Source organism: Gadus macrocephalus, chromosome 4 (genome assembly GCF_031168955.1).
Source record: "Gadus macrocephalus chromosome 4, ASM3116895v1".
Classification (NCBI taxonomy): domain Eukaryota; kingdom Metazoa; phylum Chordata; class Actinopteri; order Gadiformes; family Gadidae; genus Gadus; species Gadus macrocephalus.
This window is the reverse complement of record NC_082385.1, coordinates 10,403,390-10,424,499: the sequence shown is the minus strand read 5'-3', so window position 1 is coordinate 10,424,499 and position 21,110 is coordinate 10,403,390. Positions and strand designations below refer to the sequence as shown.

At 43.6% G+C, this 21,110-nt stretch overlaps 2 protein-coding genes across 15 annotated transcripts in view; both read right to left on the bottom strand.

Annotated features, from left to right (window-relative positions):
• The window catches only part of tjp2a (tight junction protein 2a (zona occludens 2)), a 34,005-nt gene extending 25,817 nt beyond the window's left edge, over positions 1-8,188 (bottom strand). For 2 of the 9 annotated variants that reach the window (XM_060050126.1, XM_060050127.1), the window contains exons 1-2: positions 4,571-4,811; positions 1,746-1,896 (exon numbers count right to left, since the gene is read on the bottom strand). In XM_060050126.1, coding sequence (XP_059906109.1) covers positions 1,746-1,896; positions 4,571-4,677 — 258 coding nt within the window. In that variant the 5' untranslated portion in view covers positions 4,678-4,811. Of the gene's footprint in view, positions 1-9; positions 673-1,745; positions 1,897-4,570; positions 4,812-7,591; positions 7,986-8,032 lie in introns of those variants that run through there. The other 7 variants (XM_060050130.1, XM_060050131.1, XM_060050135.1 and 4 more) reach the window with 6 other exon arrangements.
• A 906-nt stretch (positions 8,189-9,094) lies between these two features.
• On the bottom strand, positions 9,095-20,034 carry pip5k1ba (phosphatidylinositol-4-phosphate 5-kinase, type I, beta a). 6 transcript variants are annotated; one of them, XM_060050144.1, is made up of 16 exons: positions 19,875-20,034; positions 18,032-18,198; positions 17,744-17,794; positions 17,548-17,622; positions 16,675-16,805; positions 15,934-16,051; positions 15,660-15,812; positions 14,704-15,000; positions 13,646-13,830; positions 13,262-13,342; positions 12,270-12,318; positions 12,022-12,106; positions 11,521-11,655; positions 10,339-10,483; positions 10,101-10,134; positions 9,095-9,851 (listed from the first exon to the last, which is right to left on the bottom strand). In XM_060050144.1, exons 4-14 carry the CDS (start codon positions 17,617-17,619, stop codon positions 10,353-10,355), a joined length of 1,437 nt encoding a protein of 478 aa, XP_059906127.1. In that variant the 5' UTR covers positions 17,620-17,622; positions 17,744-17,794; positions 18,032-18,198; positions 19,875-20,034; the 3' UTR covers positions 9,095-9,851; positions 10,101-10,134; positions 10,339-10,352. The 6 variants fall into 6 exon arrangements, with proteins under 6 accessions (XP_059906127.1, XP_059906128.1, XP_059906129.1 ...); XM_060050145.1 differs by having other exon boundaries at positions 10,347-10,483; XM_060050146.1 differs by having other exon boundaries at positions 10,101-10,131; positions 10,347-10,483.
• Between the last annotated feature and the right edge of the window lie 1,076 nt (positions 20,035-21,110).

Genomic DNA, 21,110 nt, shown 5'->3' with positions numbered 1-21,110 from the left:
TGTACTCACGTTGAAATACTGTGTCGCGTATCGGCTCAAAGAGAGGAGACCCCCTCCGTTTACGGGCATCGTGGACTTTGAACTGGACTTCCAAAGATGATTAATAAAGTACAAAATTCTGTAATCCGATGTCACCTTCCGTAGGGTATCTCAACAGTAGGGTTGTATACAAGCCGACATGGCTCAATATTTCATGGAGGTACTACTCCAAAAGCTTAGAATATCCACAACTAAAAAATTTAGCGCCGTGCCCCGAAGGTTTAGGGTGTACCAACTGAGCAGGGGTCGTGTTTATCCAACGGCAAGTCCAAAGAGATGGGTTAAAGATAGTTTCCTGAAAGTAATCGTTTCCTGAAAATATGTTTTGCTAAACCGAATAACGACTACCGCACTCCCATCGATAAAAAACAGTCAGGTTAGTTTGCGCAATAAACTACGATGTTGCCAAGATGGATTCTTCCAAAATCGCATTGATTTTTTTAAGGGAGCCTACTGTGAGCTCCCCAGACGAGCGCGGAGGAGGAAAAGCAGTTGCACTCAAAAGGTCCGGAAAAAACAGACTCGCCCGAGAACCTAACACACAATGACCTATTGTGTGTGTTCGTGGGTTTGTGTTTCTGGGCGCGTGCGTTCCGTATGACGATGCTCATCGAAGGACACATTGGACACTTTTAAGAATGAAGATGCGCCCTAGAAATCCCCCTGAACGTACAAGTTGGTTATAAGTCAAAACTATTTGCAGATTATACATTTTAATTAGGTTAAAATAATAATAACAATAATAACAATAGCCTGATAGATTTATTGCTAATAAATATGAAAAAAGAAATACACTTCAAAACGGAATAAACAACTGTTGCCATTAAAAAACTGAACTATGTATAAAGTCAACACAACATTCCTGAACAAGTGGAATCTATTCTCATGCAAAGTAGCTCCACTACCCTAAATAACCTGACAAACAGTGAGAACAATGGGGCTTCCAGAGACATATTTCTGCTTAATCGCAGCTGACGTGAGAAGGGGCTACCCTATTGGTCGGTGGGAGGCAATTAGACAGAAGGGCAAGGGTGAACCAGAATATGTTGAAGAGGGTTATTGGCCGGACCTGAAACACATGAACTGTCGCAAGGCCAGACTTTGTTTTATTTAAAATCATCTGAAAAACATTAAACATGCTTGAACGTAACCCTTGGGGCGTGACAAGAATCTACACGCGTGTGTAGAAACACTAACTAAATAAATCCCAATTTACCTCTGATTTGGTGTGAAAGGTAATGGTGCTGTTTCATCAGATTGTATGTAATGTGTACGTTTATTTCATGTTATCAGACAGAACATAAATGTATTGATCATTATTTGCATGAATCCTTTAAGTAATGAATAAATTATCAATTTGGTTGCTTTTATCCCAGTCGGATTATTATGGCTTAAAGAAAAACACGTTGTCAACTTTAGACGTCCCTTTGGGCCCTGCTATCTCTGTGACGGGATTCGTTAACTGATTGACCATCTAATAATTCATGGCAAACAGGTTATTCTCAACAACGGAAAATGAGTACTTCATATTATTCTGTTTGCCTCACATTTCAGTCATAGTCCTTTCACGCAAAATGTATAAACAAAGTAAAAAAAAACACACTGGTTGCACTATGTATGTCACACCGATGACTTGGGCTGAGGTACCAGCAGTGAAGGCCCAAAGAGGGAGCAGGACGACGAAATAGACTTGGAGCGGCCCCTACCTGGGTAATGGCGGAGTAACTGCGTGAGGAGGAGAGGCGACGGAGGTACAGGTAATGTGCTTCTCTGGTCCAGTGGAACCTGTCCCAGGAGCGGCTGGAGGTCAGGAGGTCTGATCTGGAGCGGGGGGGAGACTCAGGGCCTGGCTGCTCCCTGGAGGAAGAAAGAACCAAAATGTTAAAAAGTTAAACTATTTACACTAGTTAGTCTGCGACGTGAACCCGGAAATGTGGAGTACCCCAGCATATGTTACGTTATGATATAAATGTAGAGTTTGGCTCCCCGTCATTAAGAAACAGATCAATGGTTACAACTCCATATACTGATGTGTGTATTAATAAATAACTTAATGCCCTTAATGGCTTCAAGCCGTATCTGTAGACGGTTGTGTACAACCATCAGGCTCAAAATCAGCATTGGCCCTCCAACAGTATTTTCTCGGAAACCGACACTTGGCAAGGAAGTTCCTTCCTCAGGTTTTCAACCCCGGTTTCATCTGCAGACAGTGGAGAATGGCCAGCGGTGGTTCAAGATTAATTAGTTTGAACGTTCTCGTTGATCGCTCGGAACAACGATACAGTCTGAGACGAGAATCTGCTGCTTCTCATGTCTTGTCATCGGAGTAAATCTTCTGCACGTGTGTTACATTTTACCAAACAAACTGACAGTGTATCTGTTCTATGTGTAACAAAGACCTATCAGCGTTCATTTTGGTATAACAAGATGCTGATGAATCAGAAGGAGGTCTAAAGATAGAATAACAGAAACATGCTTACTGCACTCACAACATTCCATTACAATTAGAGTGTGCAACTAAGCATTCGCCTAAAAATAAACTGATGTGGTGTCCGGTTCCTGGCACTGTATTGCCAGGAACATTACTATATTAAATATTGTAGTGAGTAAACATAGGTAACAAGAAATCCCTCCAGTTTGGAAAAACCAAAAAAACATTATTTTTGTGGCACATAAACCTTTGAACGGTGTCTCTCAAATAGACAAGTACAGTGAAACCATCAGAATTATAATGCGTGTGTAGGCTGTAGGTGCGATTCATTAGTTAAAAAGAGAGAAGAAAAAAAAAAGCAGAAAAGAGCAGGATTATGAAAGTAATCAACTCCAAAATAACAACCTCCCTCCAATCTCTGCCCCCCCCCCCCCCCCCCCTCCCTACATTGACGCATTGCCTGTCATTGACAGGCAAGACATTTTGCCCATTTCCCCCCCAATAACTGACAGATGCTTATGGCGTTCCTTACAAATGACACTCAAATAATTGATTGTTAGACGTATTGCATGTAAGACTAATGCATGAAGCAAAAATGGGATTTTTGATGTCTTACAAAATGTTGGGAGTGTAAAAATTAATATTCGAGCAATCAATAATAGGTAAGGTAACAGCAACAACAGAACACAATGTGTAAGTGTGCCACTCCTTAACCTAAAACTAAATGAAAGCACCCCCTCGCTGAACGAATGGAGCAGAAACAAGACAAGAAAGAGATCCCCACTGAGATTTGTTTGGGGAAACACTGGTTGATGGCTGCCCTTTACTAGATTCCCCTGCCGAGGGCTACACAAACACTGCCACTGTTCTCAACGTCGACAGAACCTCAGACTTCACTAGTTGGTCACACGTTGGGTCTCGGACGAGCTAACCCTAACTATGAATTCAAGTCAAACTGCCTTGGGGTAGGTTTTCCTTTAAAAAAAAAGGCACACCCTTTCAGTCAGGGAATACAGAGGTGCAGACATGATATATAAAGACTCCTTTCTTCACAGATTGATTACAGATAGCAATCCGCACGCATTCCTTTCCCGGGCCAGCTCAGTATTGTGGCACGTACCGAAGATGTGAGGTGAGGTAATGACCAACAGGTACACAGAGTCCCACAAGGCGTATGCCAGATGCGACATAAATAAACAGGCTACCATGTAGACCTCACTGTGAAAGACAAGGTCACCCCAGGGGAGTGCTGGTTGTACCTGCTATAATTCCATAATCTGCAGTCACTTGAATTGCTGCATCTCTGGCCCAATCGCTGACAGCATGTTGGGACATGTGGCTAAGCCAAAACCTCTTTTTGACTTAACGTTTGTGGCAGGGAGTCAGAAAGTAGGGTTTTGCTGTGTTCAATTTGTACAACGGGAGTAGCAGCTGGAGTTTGGCAAATGCAGGCAGGATTCTGTGTCCAATGATGGACTTCTGCTAATGATTACTCTGAACAGCCTCAAATGCCTTACAATAAAAGGAATTAAATGGGGTAAAAAAATAAAAGACTAAACTGCAGGCCAAATGTTTGTCAGAAACAGGATAAACTAGGCTGGGCAGATATGTAGTATGAGAAAAAAGAGAAAAAGTATTATTTCCCTCCTGACAATGTTGAACTTCAAATCGTCACTTCATTTTTCAATACATGTATTAAATCGCTGTTAAATCACTACATTGTCAGAATGCAATCGCTCGGTTTCGTTCTTTCCACCTAGCCTGACATACTATCACTTGTTTGTAATGGTAATCTACAACATACATCTCACTAATGAAACAACAAACTTCACTACCGCCCGCCTCAACCAAACACGCACGACCGCGTTCAACTTTACTTACAGCAGCAGCGCTGATTGGCTCGCCCCCCTGGCGTGTCAAAAATCAGCAAGCCATGTGCATGCATTCCAAGCTTACAGCTTAAAGCCTCGGCCGATGTTGAATAAAACATCGGCTACACACCAGGCAAGCGCCTGCACAAGGCGGGCACGGCACGTGTGCGCGGCGCCCCATGCAAAAACGCGCGTGCAAACAAACCCATGCGACGCGGGAACATCTTACCCCTGGGGCCGCCAGAGTTTCCGGCCGGGTGGCAAGAGCTCCCGCTTGTTCAGCGGGACCACCCCCATGGCCGCCTGCATGATGGTGATGAACTTCTTGAACTTCATCCTCCCCTACCACGACCCTGCGCCTCGCTCTACGGCCGCGCCCTTCACGCTCCTCACGCCCCGGCGCCCGCAGGGCATCCACTCGTCCCCGGGGCCAGCTGACACGACCGCTACACAGCTCTCCTCCTCCAACCACCGCCGCCACCGCCGCTCCGTCAACGCTCCCTTTTCACTCCTCATCCCCTGCTCTGAGAGTCCGCGCCTCGCCCCCCCCCCCCCCCCCCCTCCCTCCCTCCGCCGAACACAACGCCGTTAAGCTGTGGGGCGGCACTGGCTCCACAACGGCCTGGCGCCCGCTCTGATGCTCAGCAGCCAGGGCTGCACTATGCCTTCAGGTCGGGTGCCCTACACTGCCGCTGCCTTTGCCTCCTCCTCTCCCTGACAGATGTCCTTTTGTGTTGCCGACGGATGCGGAGAAGGACAAACCGTGGCCATGTCACAGCCCCCGGCCGGTGGGCAGATCTGAGCGGGCACGGCGCCACATCTCTTACATAATTCTGGGAGACTCTGGACATTACACTAATGAAAACGCTGCGTCCGCCACCAGTGCTGTGGCAGCCACCGGTATATAATTGTGGTACTAAGCTGGGTCCGGATCACGTTCTACTCCCATCCCTGGCCCCTTCCTTCTGTAATCCCACATCCAAGCTTAGCTTCCTCCCACCATTAACACCCGTGCATGTGCCCATCTCCTTCACCCGCTGCACGGAAACCCACCCGCATTACACACACACACACACACACACACACACACACACACACACACACACACACACACACACACACACACACACACACACACACACACACACACACACACACACACACACACACACACACACACACACACACACACACACACACACACCATCGACCCCCTATGGGATCAGATTTAAAAGGTCTGCATCTTGTCATTTCGTATCCCGTCTCCATCGGTCGGCACGCTGCCACGTCCCGTGAGGAGCCACATCAATAAAGTCCTAATCTGCGCGGCACCATGATGGGTCTGTGGGCCAATGCAAGCTGCCGGTGGGATTTATACTCCAGCGGCCGGGCTGTGTGGATTAGGGCTGGGGGGTCGGGTGCTGGGGGTTCATAAGGGCTGGAGATTTCACTGCCAGGGAGCAGAAATCCCTCGGTTCTCCAGAAGGACAAAAAAAAAAGCCGAAGCGTAGCGGGCTCAGGCCAGACATGAAAACCTCTATTTTTAAAATGTTAGGTAACCACAACAACATTGGACAAGAGGGGGAGGCTTAATCGGTGCCTTGTATATCTTGTCTGTCCGCAGGGACAAGATAGAATGCCTCTACTCCTGCTTATGCCCATTTAAGATGCTAAGCCTGCGTTTACCATGGCGCTGGGTAGAAACAGAAGGCAGTCAGGCCCAACCACTTAATCCAACACCTCCGTACGAACATACAAGCTGGGATACGTGAGAGGCCTCGTGCTCTGACTTGCCAACCCGTAAAGAGAGAGGTGTGTGTGTGTGTGTGTGTGTGTGTGTGTGTGTGTGTGTGTGTGTGTGTGTGTGTGTGTGTGTGTGTGTGTGTGTGTGTGTGTGTGTGTGTGTGTGTGTGTGTGTGTGTGTGTGTGTGTGTGTGTGTGTGTCAAAGATTAACATGAGGTTCCCATTTTGTTAGGCATTATGCTTTGAACTGTAGATACTGTTGTAATTTCTGTCATAAAATTGGCTAACCTCAATGAACAAAGTTTGATTAAACATCCTGGTGCTGGAGAAACAAAGAACCACACTTTCCCTGCAAAAGATTTCCACTTTTAAAACAAACTATTCCTAATGACCAGGAGTGCAGTGTAATGCCAGGAAAACAGTTACAAGACACTGAACTCTGAGTCAGTGGAAATATGCAGAGGAACCCCAACCCTACGCGTGTTCAGCCCTTAATCAACGGCCTTAAATGTGTTAACATTTACACAAGCAGTTGGTTTCTGCCACGTGTATAGCAACATTGTAGTGCTCCTGCAATAGTAGTAGTAGTAGTAATAGTATCGAACTGGAGAAGCTCGCACTGTACTGCCTTAATGTCATGGCAAAGATCCATGACCCATTGTAAGTCGCTGACTGATTGCATAGAACTACTGCTCTCTTACTGGGTCCGTTATGCAACGCCCATGATGCCATGCGTGCGTTGGCCAGATGGAGACACATTTCACTCTCCAAATCGATGCCCAGAGGGTTGGGTCAAGTCGGGTGGGGAGGGATGGGATAAAGGGTGTGTTGACTATTAGTGTCGTCTTGACCATCCATAAATCTTTGCGTGTGTCTGTACAAACATTTGGCATTATCAAAACATTTCAGTATCTAGATATGGTTACCACCAACACACAAAACAATTAGGCCTTGCCTAACTAAATCTGCATAATTGAAATACAAAATATATTTGTTGTTATTTATATTGTAAAGGCTATTTTGAATAAGCTTCCTAAATCGGTCTGTCGCAAGTACCTTTACATGTTATGGGTGTGTCATTTCGCAGATAATGAATCACATCATTAACCGTTTTATTGCTAGATGTTGGGTAAGGTAAGGTTTTCATTATAAAGAGTTTAGAGCGGTCATGCTTCAATAGATAACTTTGTTAAAGTCGCTGGGACATTGTGAGGAGGGGGTGTTATTATAACCCCTGGCGTAATCTGAGATGAACAGGTTTGGGTTTGTTAAAATCAAAAGCAAAATGTAATTTACAAAATACAAATTCGAAATACAATTCTCGTTGGCAAAATGGACTTACAGATGGTGTGTTTGGAAGTTTATCCAATGCACAGTGTAATCTATTGTACAGGCTACACTATTCTGTTCCGATTAATTATTAACAGAGCCGAGCTTTCAGGCTAAAGCATAGCTATAGCCTACACAAAATGATACATTACTTATCATTTCAATGGGAATACTCACCTGTTGTTGAATATACATTGCAGAACGTTTAGCTCTTTGTATCGGGGCCTACCCGAGACTACAGGGCTTATAGCTCCTCAATAACAACAGCAGAGTCGCTGGGGCTCTACGGAACAAGGCCTTGACCGAATTCAAATCGGCGTGTTAGGTTTTCAAATCAAGGAACATATATTGGCCTTGGTGGTGGAAAAATAACAGGGTAGGCCTGTAAAATGACTTATTTTGTTCACTTTTAATTCGACAACATTAAACACCTGCTGCCAGTAAACTCAACAGGCTACGGTAAATGCCCATATATGGACTAGTGTTTTAGACGCATATTCAATTTTTCGACAATAACAAGACAGTAGACCGATTTCCCATGTACTAAATTATTAGTTGGTACGTTTTGACGTGTTGTAGGTTTCACATAATGTAAAAGCGATCAAAAAGGTTACTTACTGACGCTACTTTGCCTTTTCGTCAAATTGCGCTCTCTGGTTTCCGGGTTGTAGCAGGTGTGGGCGTGATCTTGGCTGCAGGTGTGTCCCGTAGCGTCAGATTATTGTGGCAATGACTCAAAGCTCTGTTGCTCAAACTTCTGCAATGTCGGCCAAGTTTTTTTTTCTTTTGTTATGACTAACTTCAATTTCATATCCAATGAACTACTAATCCCACACATAAAATCACATGAATGGACGGATATAATTATATTTTTCGCACTTTCCTTTAATGCGGCGAAGGTCTAATTCAATCATGAATAGGTTATCAAGTTTGTGACAAAAGAAAGTCATATTTGCCGCATTCCTTATCTTTCTCTCTTTCTTGATGATAACAACCGTAGTGGTTCGGGTGTAATTTCAATGGTTGTCAAACTAGTTGAACCTGTTCCATAATCCAGGCAGACCTACAGACCCTGTGGCTTGACTGAATGACATATAGGACTGTGTTTGTCTAGAAGGAAGTCTTTTTGAACACTAACCCTCTGACCGAATTAGACTAGTGTCAGGCTTAAGTAAGTGTCCTTTTTGCCTACTTTTATGTGTGCATATACAAAAGCGTAGAGATGTTTACTACCACAATAGAGGCTCACAAACAAGTCATACTTGGGACAAATAAAGCTTAAGAAAATTGTTTTGTTTTCAATCACGCATCGATTCGAAACGAATAGGCCTTAATCGAATGAATGCAATGCAATGCATAAACTAAATGCATCGTAATCCGTTTTATATGACAATGGCCGTTTGTGTGGCCCTGACAATATAACATATCTCCAGGTAGATCTATCATCCCTCTTTGGTATTCATTTTTGACCAGTTTTAAATAACACTTTTGATAACACTATCGCGCACATACACACACGCACTAATAAACACGTAATAATAATAATAATAATAATAATTAAAAAAAAATACTAGAGCAGAGCCATCAGTGAAATCCTTTTGCTTTTGCGCCCCCCTGTGACTAAAGTTGGTACACCAAAGAAAGATAGTCAAATTGAGAGAGTTCGACACACAAATACCATTCATTTTCAACATAAAGTATGTATTTATTTAGCAAATAAAGTTATTCTATAATACAATAATGAACACTTTACAGCCACACTGAATTGAAATGGGTATGATTTCACCGTTAAGCCATTTTTTCAATATATACAAAGATTAAATCAATGCATCAATGTGCATTTATATGTTACAATATCATATTTTGAAACACACACACACACACAGTCAAATACATTCCAATGAATGAGTAAAATGTTAAGTAAGATCATTGCTTGCTCAGGATGATTGACTCAAGCCGATAATAAAAGGAAATTCAGTGCTGAAAGATGTAACACGGTCAGGGTAAATCTACAGTACATAGCAGGCAGATTGTCCATGATAAAAAACAGAATGAATGAGGAAACAGATGTAGAACTGTATTGCAACAGTTCATTTGAGACAGGACACATTTAAGCAGTAACAAATGTGGCTGAAATTGACTTAATAATCAATAGTTACAGTAGTTCGATCTAATAAATATATTTAGATATTCAAGGGATCCAGCCTCTGAGATCTACCAGCAGTTTGTAGCATTTGAACAGTGATATGACGAACCCTGCTTGAAGTAGAACAAAACAAGAAAGAAAAACAGATGTAAAGAATCTCGGCCTCTGATTGGCCACACAGTCACTTCGTATTTCTGCAGACAAGATCACCTATTGCATTGTGTGTGTCAAGAAAATAAAAATTGAGCTTTTCTTCGAAAGGCACAGCGGAGGCGAGGTCATCCAACCTCACTAACGAAACAAGAAAGAATAATTAACGGTTATTTTCTTAAAAGAGCTCTCGCTGGCATATTGTGTACGTCAGCAGGTACAGATATCGGATTAGTTGTCGTGCTTATGCCCTCTCTAGGTTATAATAAAACACTAACATTGAGTGGTCTGTTGTCATAATGTAAGCCCACTGTTTCGACAGAACATTTCCTGTTGTATTAATGGGAAATGCATTATTATTCCACACAGACACACCAAATTTATTCTCACCAAGTAGACGTCCATCTCTGTATCTGATTGGCTGCTGTGAAAAGAGTAAAGGCTGTTATCCAATGCATTTGTGGCTGGAATTATTTCCCGCCCTATTATACATTTAAGGAAGGGATTTGGGGGAACTGTATTGGGATTTTTGGCCTTAGCCACAGTGTAACCATTTATTTGAATTTATATTAATTTGCTGAACAATCTTAACCTTTGTCTTAAATATGGTCGCCATAATGGGCCGTACCAACATACTTGACGTTATAAACCCAGAGACCCGAGGAAGGACCTGAATATGGGCTCCTCGTCACGGGGGCAGTCCAGGTCAAAGGAAACGTGGGCCAAGTCGCTGCTCTTCGGGACCAGATCTGGCTGGTTGGAGGAGCTAAAGCCTTCAGAGGGAAACAGAGTCGGCAGTGAATAGGTGGACTTCAAACTTACTTATTGATATCAAATAATTTTTAAGGCTGTAGCAGCAGGCTTTAGTCTCTTTGAGGCTCTTTTTCAAGAGAGACCTGATTTTGCAGCCTCACATTTACAAACCACAAATAAACAAATGGAGGCCTCTTCAAGGATTTGTTTGAACATGATTATGCTTTGCATTCTATTTTAATTCAAATATAATATATGTATATCTTGCTATACATAACAAAAAGTCTAAATAAAAGTCAGTCAAAAATCTTAGTTTTAAGTCAATGAAATGCACAACATTTGGTAGGACACATTTGACTTGAGACTTGAATGTTTGGCAGTGGAAACTGGGAAAGAGCAGCTCATCTTTCTATTCCTCATAAATGCACTACATTCACATGTCTTCTGTGATCCAGCTGTACCTGACAGTTAGAACTGTATCCGCCAAAGGGCTAAAATGAACTACTTACTCCATACACCTACTTCGTGATGGACAACTGAAATCTGAAACCTACTTCTTATTAAGTTATTACACCTTATCAAGGTGCAAATTACGTATTTGAAATTGAAATTCAAATCATTCAGGAATAAGGAAATCTATTGATTTCCTTATTCCTCTATTGATTTCCTTATTCCTCCTGGCTACGTAGCAAAGCGGGTGACCAGTTACAATGCACTCCCACTACATTGACGATGCAGCATAAGGAAACTACTGCATTTCAGACTCTAGGAAGGTACTAAGTACACAAAACAGCGAGGAGAGGGGGGGTTGGAGGAGCAGGGATTCTGACCACACCCCTATAACCCTGATTCTGTCCAAGACCAAGTTCTTTAGCGGACTCTGAGATGAATATGGATGCACCTTTCAACTTTCTCTTGACACGATAATGGGTGCAGTGTGTGGCGGACCTCGCCCCTCTGTGATTGGCCTGTGGTTACTCTACTCTTCCTGTTGTCCATCCCTCTGAGCTGACACTACTGGGTGTGAATGAAAGCGCGTACAATCGTTCCACGTAACTTTTTCCATCCAGGTGGTCCATGCTCTGGGTCCTCTTCTCCTCGCCGGGCCGGAGAGGGGACAGGACCTCCTGGGAGGCCGACTTGGCCGCGTACAGGGAGCCTCGCTTCCTCTTGGAGGAGGTGCCCCTTAGGGCTGGGAGGGGGGAGGGGGTGGAGAGAGAGAGAGAGAGAGAGAGAGAGAGAGAGAGAGAGAGAGAGAGAGAGAAGAAGAGAGAGGAAACAGGTAAGTATTATTCTTTCTGTGTTTAAGCGCTTCAGCAGTTTCCCAAGTGAGTTTGTTTAACTAACATTTTCACATAAAACCTGCAGGGCTGAGTCTCTGGTTGAGATACTAAACCAATATGGCAGATATTGCACAACATCTGACAACAATGAGCATAGTGTGTCTTTAATTCAGTCGGTTCCATTAAATCATTTCTTGAAATTATACATTTTATAATAGCTGTGCCGTATACGCTAGTCTTGATGCATTTTGGACTAAAGACGTGGGAGTTCTTACCATTGATCTTTTTGAACACCGTTGTGCCCATGAAATTCAGGAATCGGTCGGCATAAAAATTAGGCCTGTGAACGGAAACTGTATCCTGAAAATGAACATTGACACAAGAATTAAGCGTGCACTCAAAAATAAATACACAGAATCAAATGGCACTCAACAAAAACGCACGTACACACAAGTGCACACTTTTACAGAAACACACACACACACACACACACACACACACACACACACATAGGATTGCTTACCCCATCGTAGACAAGAGCTTTCCAGGAGTGCTCTACTTTCTTGATGAACCTAAAATGACAGGGAGTTCAACTATGAGTCAAAGTCAAAACTCATTTTTAACAATATAGTACCACACAGCAGCAGTAGAGGGCAGTGTTTGTCTCAACAAAAACATTAAATGGACCCACTTTCCTTTAAAAATACATCTATTCCACTGAAATTCATTCATACATTGCTGATATTAAATGAGTGCCATTACTATTAACACCACTAGAGCATCTTCTTAGTGCTCCTGGTACTGTCAATCAAATGTTGATCAATCACCCTGATCCCGCCCTTATATCTTGTTCGACTGGGACATGTGATGCATCCTGGAGGCAAGACTGTTGCTTCACACACAAAAGGTTCTGTCGGTAACATTGAAGAGTTGTAAAGAGAGAGCAGAACAGAGCAGAACAGGGCAAAAGTTTGAAACTAAACAATAAAAGGATCCATCTCTGCTATGCTCTCCTATGTTTGTCTGTTATCCTGTCAAATGTTGACAGGAGAGATGGATTCAATGAGCCAATCAGAAACAGTTACCCTGATCTGGTCAGAAGTTAACCTAGAATCTAAATTGCCTTAAACAGAGGCAGGCTTGGTCAACTAGAAACAGACATTCTGTTCACTCCATCATAGCTGACGGAGTCTCACACATTACACTCAAATAATAGCCCTTAAATCTTACCTTCAGCACTTTTAACTACAGTTAACCCACATGTGGAATAGTGCGTGGGTTTAGAGTGCATGAAATATGCACCAATACTGGCATGACATGCTTATATTGTGTGATTAACGAGTAAGAGATTAGTGCAAGACAAAATCTTGGAGTGGAACTGGAAACATGTTATCATAGTGTCTAATTTAATCAGGGAATCTTGGGACTATGACGCTGAAACACCCAACAAGGAAACAGAAATGGGCCAACGAGGAAACAGAATGAGCAGACATTTATGAGCACATTTTTACTTACCTGTATGATTGCAGGATATCAATGATCCCCAAGAAGATGAGCAATTTCTCATCTTTATGCTTTGCAGGAATTCCACCCATTCTGTAAGAAAGTCAACTGTATTTGTAAAAGTCACCGGAACTGTATTGTTTTTGGTATGAATTGCGTAAATAATAATTAAACAGCACTAATAATTGATCTGTCTAAGGATCTAACTATTCCAAGCCTATTAACAACAACTAAGTCTTAATAATCAAACAATGATCCTCTTGGAAAATAATCCTCTCATTCACAAAAGCGGTTCACCTCCCAATGTGCCACAGAACGTCATGACGTCAAAGAGCGACCTTCAGACAGCAGCAGCAGAGCGGAAGGTACTACACAATAAAAGCCCCCCCTCCTCACGTGTCATCGTCCACCACAGGCTCGGGGTCCTTGGCGTTCCCCTGGATGGACTCCAGGGCCGTGGAGTACAGCACCTTCTGGCCTCTACGGCTGTCCCCGCGGCCCCCGCGGCTCCCCGCCTTCTTGTCCAGCACGTGGACCCCCAGCAGCAGGCTGTAGTCCATGATCTTGAAGCTCTCCAACACCTGCCAGGGAGGGTAAAGCATTCTGTTTACCCGAGTCCTCCCATCCTATATCAACACACGCGCATGTGGGCCTAAGGTGTCTCATCACCCATGTAAACACCCACGGGAAGAATGCCCTCCGCTAAGCCTTTGGTAAACAGCCATTAAGGCCTGCGATAAAGGTGGATTCGCCCCCCCCCCCTTGCGTACGAAACCCATACACATACAGTAAGACGTAAGCTGTAAATCCCCTTCGAACAAACACCTGATGTCATGAGGTGGCTCCCACTGAACAAAGGGGCCTTTTAACATCCCAACAGTTACCTAACTGGAGGCTTATAATGTTTCCGAGACGGCATGGCATGCACAGCCGCGTATTTACTGTACCGCAATCCAGCTCCTAGGCTCGTTAGGCCCGTTAATAAGAGTCAGGTGTTCTACTGTGCTGGCGCTAATCCTGGAGGCGGAGGGGACTGTTTAATCAAAAGATACGTGACGATAGTAAGGTCCCTGAGAGACATATCTCTTACATAATGCATTGATAGGGCGGGCGGTGGAATGTGTTTACACCGGATTATAACCGCACAGTGTTGATATATTGCGCTGAATTGTCATAAAGTGTCCTTTTAAAATTACATGATACCATTTTCGAAGCTCACATTGACTTATTTGTGATAGTTCTTTTTTTTCATTTTGTACTCTTTTTCTTTTTTGTGTACGATTGATACTGAAAGACCGCCAGTTGGCTGGTTAACGGCAGATTTTCAGCGACCGATGACCCCTTCTAATCAGTGTGCTTTCTTGGGGATGGTGATGGACAATAACCCGGGCTACCGTGAATCGGGTTTGTCCTCTCCCGTCGGCCCGCGATCTAGCGGGCTACAAACTACTCACCCGACAGTCTCTCTGCAGGGTCTTCATCAGGGCGTTGTAAGTCTCGGCATCAAAGTGCAGGCCCTCGTGCATCTCCTGGAAGTCCAGGTCCTTGAAGGTGGGCGAGGACTTCAGTCTCTCCTTGCGGTTGGCCCGGCGCTTGTACGTGGAGCCCTTCAGGTCGTACTTGTAGTTCATCTTGAGCGCGCACGGGAGCACGTTGTTCATGACCACCACGCGGACGTTCACCCCGCCGCAGTTGATGTAGTAGAGGCCGTAGAACTTGGGCAGCAGCGTCCTCGGGTTCTGGTTCAGGTTCTGCAATGATTAAGTCGGTAGCATGCGTTGAGTTAGTTCAGGTTCTAGACTGATATAGAAACGCGTGTGTTTGGTTAGCTCAGGGTCTAGACTGATCTAGAGAACCATGTGTTTGGTTTGCTCAGGGTCTAGACTGATCTAGAGAACCATGTGTTTGGTTTGCTCAGGGTCTAGACTGATCTAGAGAACCATGTGTTTGGTTTGCTCAGGGTCTAGACTGATCTAGAGAACCATGTGTTTGGTTTGCTCAGGGTCTAGACTGATCTAGAGAACCATGTGTTTGGTTTGCTCAGGGTCTAGACTGATGGAGAGATGGATGCGTTGATGTGTTGGTTTGGTTTTGTAGAATATGTATGAAAGATGTAATTTACACAAATTAGCTGACAACTTTGTAAATTCCCATTAATATATATTCTCAGCTTCTAATGACGACATGTTGTGACAGGTTGAATACAGACCTATTGGGTTACCTGTCCTTTAGAGACTAGCCCATGGTTACCCGCGGTGCAATGGTTATGTAGTGTTATGGAGTGTGTCATGCAAGTGCTTCACTTTAGCTTTGCATCGGCCCATGTGGCTTTTACTGACATGCAAATCATTTCCCTCAGCGGACAGTGACGTGTCAAGTAGCCGTGTTTGTGTTTCAGGGAGAGACTCACCATGTAGTAGCCAGGAAGCAGTTTCTGCAGAAACTCGGCCTCTTTGTGCTGCACTGTCTTAATGATAAACTCATCGTCGCTGGTCAGGTAGAACCAGGAACTGCTGGCCCCGGGGTTGGAGAGTTCGATCAGAGGTTCATTGCACATAGAGTACTGCGGGAACAGAAGATTTTTATCACACTTATGACTTCACCTTCTGGTCGAGAACCAGGATGTGGAATAGTCAAACATTTCCTGTATCTTCTTTCTGTTTGTGTGTCTTTGTGGCTCTTACAAGATAGTCGTCTGGTTTGATGCCAAACAGCTCCCTGAAATAGCGAAAGGCGAGTGGCGCGTACGTCTTCAGACGGAAGTCAGGGTAGTGGTGTGCCGGAGTGAGAGTGCTTCCCTCACTGGAACGGAGCAAAAAGGTGTATCGCAGACAAAAAGAAAGAGCACTGTTACCAACAAACTCAACAACAAACTCAACAACAACAACAACAACAACAATAACAACAACAACAACCACAACAACAACAACAACAACAACAACAACAATAACAACAACAACAACAACAATAACAACAACAACCACAACAACAACAACAACCACAACAACAACAGCAACAACAGTTTGCATCATGCACAGTTGCAACTCACTAACTAGAGCGTTCCAAGAGCGTGTGAACTTGACTGAGATCTGGTTAACAAGCAGTTATCTCCGCATCCTATCAGTTGTTACAGCAATAGTCCATCACGGAATCGTAAACCAAGCAAGATGTAGCACACTTAACTCAATGCACAGGGTCTGCGTCTTCTTATGTATCTTCGATCGCTAACGTTATCATAAGCCTAGCACCAAGCTCTGATGATAACAGCCACAACCACAAACATAATCAGTAGTACGCTTTTCTTTTTTTTTATGAGGTCAGGCGACTGACTATGTTCATAATTGACAGATACCTCTATGCTTTACATTATTTACAGATTTATATTAAAATAATTTTTTTAACAAGCAAACACACAATACATGTACCTGGGCAGATACACGCTCTCCACCACAGAGAAGTCCTGCATGAGAACATCTCTATCGGGCTTGGAGCTGAGGTTGCCCACAGCATAGCCGATGCCCAGCTGGATGGCTCCTTTCAGGGCAGCGGGTGTCGGCTGGGAGCCCAAAGTTAGAACGAATGGAAAAATCAAACAATGTATTATTTGGTATTGAAGTGCACAAGCAGATTCACAAGCATGTGAGAGAGATTTAGGGATTTCATCCCTACACAACAAACTCCCTGTTGCACAAGAGAGTTTTATCAAAGTAGGCCTTTAGGTGATGTGTGTATGTGAAATGGGTATTTGTTTTGTATGTAGCCATTCAAGGCAGCAAACGTCTTTTTATTTTCAAAATGGATTTCACATTTGCTATTATTAACACAAAATATTGCGTGATATATTGATTGATGCAATTATTAAAATCAACATCTTTGTGTATCTTTCTTAAAGATTTCACAACTAAACGCCTTTAATCTACTGTGTGCCATGCCTTAAAGGATCCGATTTTAAATCAGGATGTTTCCATGTGCATGCATAATCCTGATGAATTCCTGAATGAAAATCTCAGGAAAATAGCAGGGATAAACGGCATGGTTATGAAACATCCAAATAGTGTGGCTTGGATGCGGTTCTACAGCCTGAATACTGAGGCATGTACAGATTATATCGAGGGTATGGAGAGTGCAGTTATGGTAGTTTAAACACATCTTTTTTATAAAGCCTTTGGTTCGTTTCAAACTTTTTTGGAGAAATGTTTATATTGTAACATTTGACATGATAAACCAATATTTCCACATTGATTTTATTGTCGTTGCAGTGTAATACTGACTATACAATGAAACCTATGGCCTCTGACCTTTTTAAAGTCCTTGGTCGCTTTTGAACCCCTGGCAGCACTTCCTGCGCTGTCTTTGGCTGCGGTCGACATATTCTGGGAAAGAGAGAAACAGGTAAGGGGGGAAGTTAAAAGGTTCCCCAAACCCTTCGGAATGCAGCCGTTTTCCAAAAATGTACTTCCCTTTTCTTCAGCGATAAACAGTAAGGCAAATTACCTTGAATTGATTTTTGGTTTACAGAAAACACATATCCTTGTGCCACAATACCTACGGGAACAAAGAGAAAAGAGGAAGGGTCAAGAGAGGGTTAGATATGACGTGTATACTTTCCCATAGAGGAACAAAAACTCTATTACAAAATGTAGTTTCAGAAAAAATAAACACAACGGACAATGACACCTCAGTCTTATCATTAAAAGTCCAAAATGGATGAAAAAAATATCCCCATCCTATCAAATGAACCTTCGAAACGTAACCATTGTCTTAGAACATGTGCATATTTACCTCTGGATACTGCGGCTCACCGCCTCAGCGTTGGCTGGGTATAGCTTTTCCCCCAGTGGTGTGTGGGTGTGCGTGTGTCTTCGCCGGCCAGCCGCACGGTGCTACAGTGGTGGACCCCCCGGAGTATTAAACTCCTCACTGCTCCAATGGGACCCCTCGCCACAACCCTTGATCCCAATTAGAAAGGATTGAGAAAGCATTACACACCAAAGCCCTGCGTTTAGGACATTCCGCACACACACACACACACACACACACACACACACACACACACACACACACACACACACACACACACACACACACACACACACACACACACACACACACACACACACACACACACTCACGCATGCATGTGCACACATAGACACAAACCGAGACATATATGCATACACACACAAACACACATGTGCATGCACACACAAACACACAGACACTCACATTCACGCACGCACAAACCCAAACAAACACACACACACACACACACACACACACACACACACACACACACACACACAGACACACACACACACACACACACACACACACACACAAACACACCTCCCCATCTAGTACAGATTAAAACCTTCAACAAACAAAAATGATAAACAAGGAAACAAACATGATGAGGAACACGTGAAAGGTCGAGGCATATGTTGAAGTTGAGGGAGTTTTCCATCAACAGATTCCGGCAATACTTAAAAAAATAATAATGAGGTCAGATAGTTGACCTGATATAACATTGTTCTTAATTTCAGACACAGTCCAGCACATAGATTGGCCTTTTTTTATCCAAACATGCATATATAATTATTTATTACTTACTTTAATTAATCATTTATTATTTTAATTGTTTATTGGTTGTAATTTGCATTATACCACTAACAATATATATTTTTAACAATATATATTTAAATAGATTTGGTACTTCTATAACGTTGACGAATGCTCATGAGTTGAACATTAATATCACAACTGGTTCAAACTGTAAAGGAAACCAAGCTATATTTAAGGCAGCATTGATCATAGGTGATTCCTTTCAAATTAAGTGTTACTATGAATCCATCTAGGGATAGCCTGTAATAAAGCAGCGAGTGATAGGCGCGCTGTGTTGACACTGGGTGTGGGTGACGGGAGAGAGAAGCCAAATGATGCAAATGAAGCTTGGGATCAACAAGCAGCAGGCACGACAGAGGGCCACACAGCCACGTCACATGAGACCCTATCCTTAAAGATTCGTTCAACCGCAACAAAGCTTTTCTGATTTCCTAAATCAGGCTCCATGTGGAGGAGATGGCTGCTTTCATAACTATTGATCCATGATGGGGCACGCACAAGTAGGCCTAATATTGACTTAGTATAGTCAGATACAGGCCTATGGGAATATCCTACAGCAATATCAATGAACTAAATATTTCAAGGTTAGGTTGTTTAATGGTCGTGAGGGGAACATTGAAGAAGGGCAGGTCTACCCGGTTCTATCGCTTGAGTGCTTCGAGGATCGATCTTGAATCGATCGAATGTGTCCTACCGGTTCACAGGTGGATTTCCTCAGCTTTATCTGATTGAAGATGGGTGACTCACAGGTCGCATTCAGCATGTATCATACGACGATGTGTAATGAGTCACATTTAGTTTACCAATACATATTATAAAAACATGACAACCTTTAGACCCTCGGAGACATTGTACCGCTCTGTGTTCGCCCACTCTCTCTCTGAAGAGGACCCGTCGATAGGGGGCACCAAAGTCCCGCCAGACGCGCGTCTCAAGCCTTCCCCTTACAATTACATCAAACCCAAAACTTTGATCCACCAGTAATGTGAAGCGTTCTTCTTACCATGAGCAGACATTGTCCTCGGTAAAAGTGTGTCAGCGCGAGCAGATAATCCAACTGCCTCAGGACGCGCTCGTAAATATGGGTTGGAGATAAACCCGCTCGAGCATCCTAACCACTTCCGCGCCCTTTGCTCGCTCGCTCGGTTGCTCGCGCGCGCGCTCTCTCTCTCTCTCTCTCTCTCTCTCTCTCTCTCTCTCTCTCTCTCTCTCTCTCTCTCTCTCTCTCTCTCTCTCTCTCTCTCTCTCTCTCTCTCTCTCTCTCTCTCTCTCTCTCTCTCTCCGCCTACCTGTAAGCTGTTATGTTAATGTGTAGCTTACTCATTTCTGCACCACAGTAATTACTTGTCTGTACTATCATCATCAGGTCTCTTATATTACTTAGTATAATTGTCTTGAAGGCATGCCCAAGTTAAACATTGGCTACTGTACTGGCTTACATTTTACTTGCTATGTATATGCACTTTCTCTCATACCAATAAGAAATACATTTAAAATATATTCAGAAACAAAAGAAAGGCAACAAAATCTCAAGAATCACTCACTCAATCCTTCACTCACCAACACACACACGCACACACACGCACGCACACACACACACACACACACACACACACACACACACACACACACACACACACACACACACACACACACACACACACACACACAGACAGACAGACAGACAGACAGACAGACAGACAGACAGACAGACAGACAGACAGACAGACAGACAGACAGACAGACAGACACACCACCAACATACACAAACAAACGCACGTGCATATGCATGTTGTCTTTCCTTTTGCCACCTCTAAAGCACTCCTCTCTCTCTCTCTCTCTCTCTCTCTCTCTCTCTCTCTCTCTCTCTCTCTCTCTCTCTCTCTCTCTCTCTCTCTCTCTCTCTCTCTCTCTCTCTCTCACTCCATCTCTCGCAATGTCTCTCTCTTTCTCAGTGGGCCAGAGTTCGTTCCGTGGTGGCCCTTGTTTTGGTTATGATGGGGACAGACATGCCTGCCTTGAGGTCATCCGATAGATGAGGGCTTTTTACACACAACCTTTGACAAATTTAGCTTGAGCTGGATTCTCTCGCTCAGAGGGTTCCTTCACTTATTGAGGTTGACAGTTTTTTTTTTCACAAAAGACATTGGGAGGAGGATTGTGTGTTTGCCACACTTCCTGTAAACAGGAAGTGTCATGCCCCCATAATGTTATATGATTCCATATTTCCACATACTTC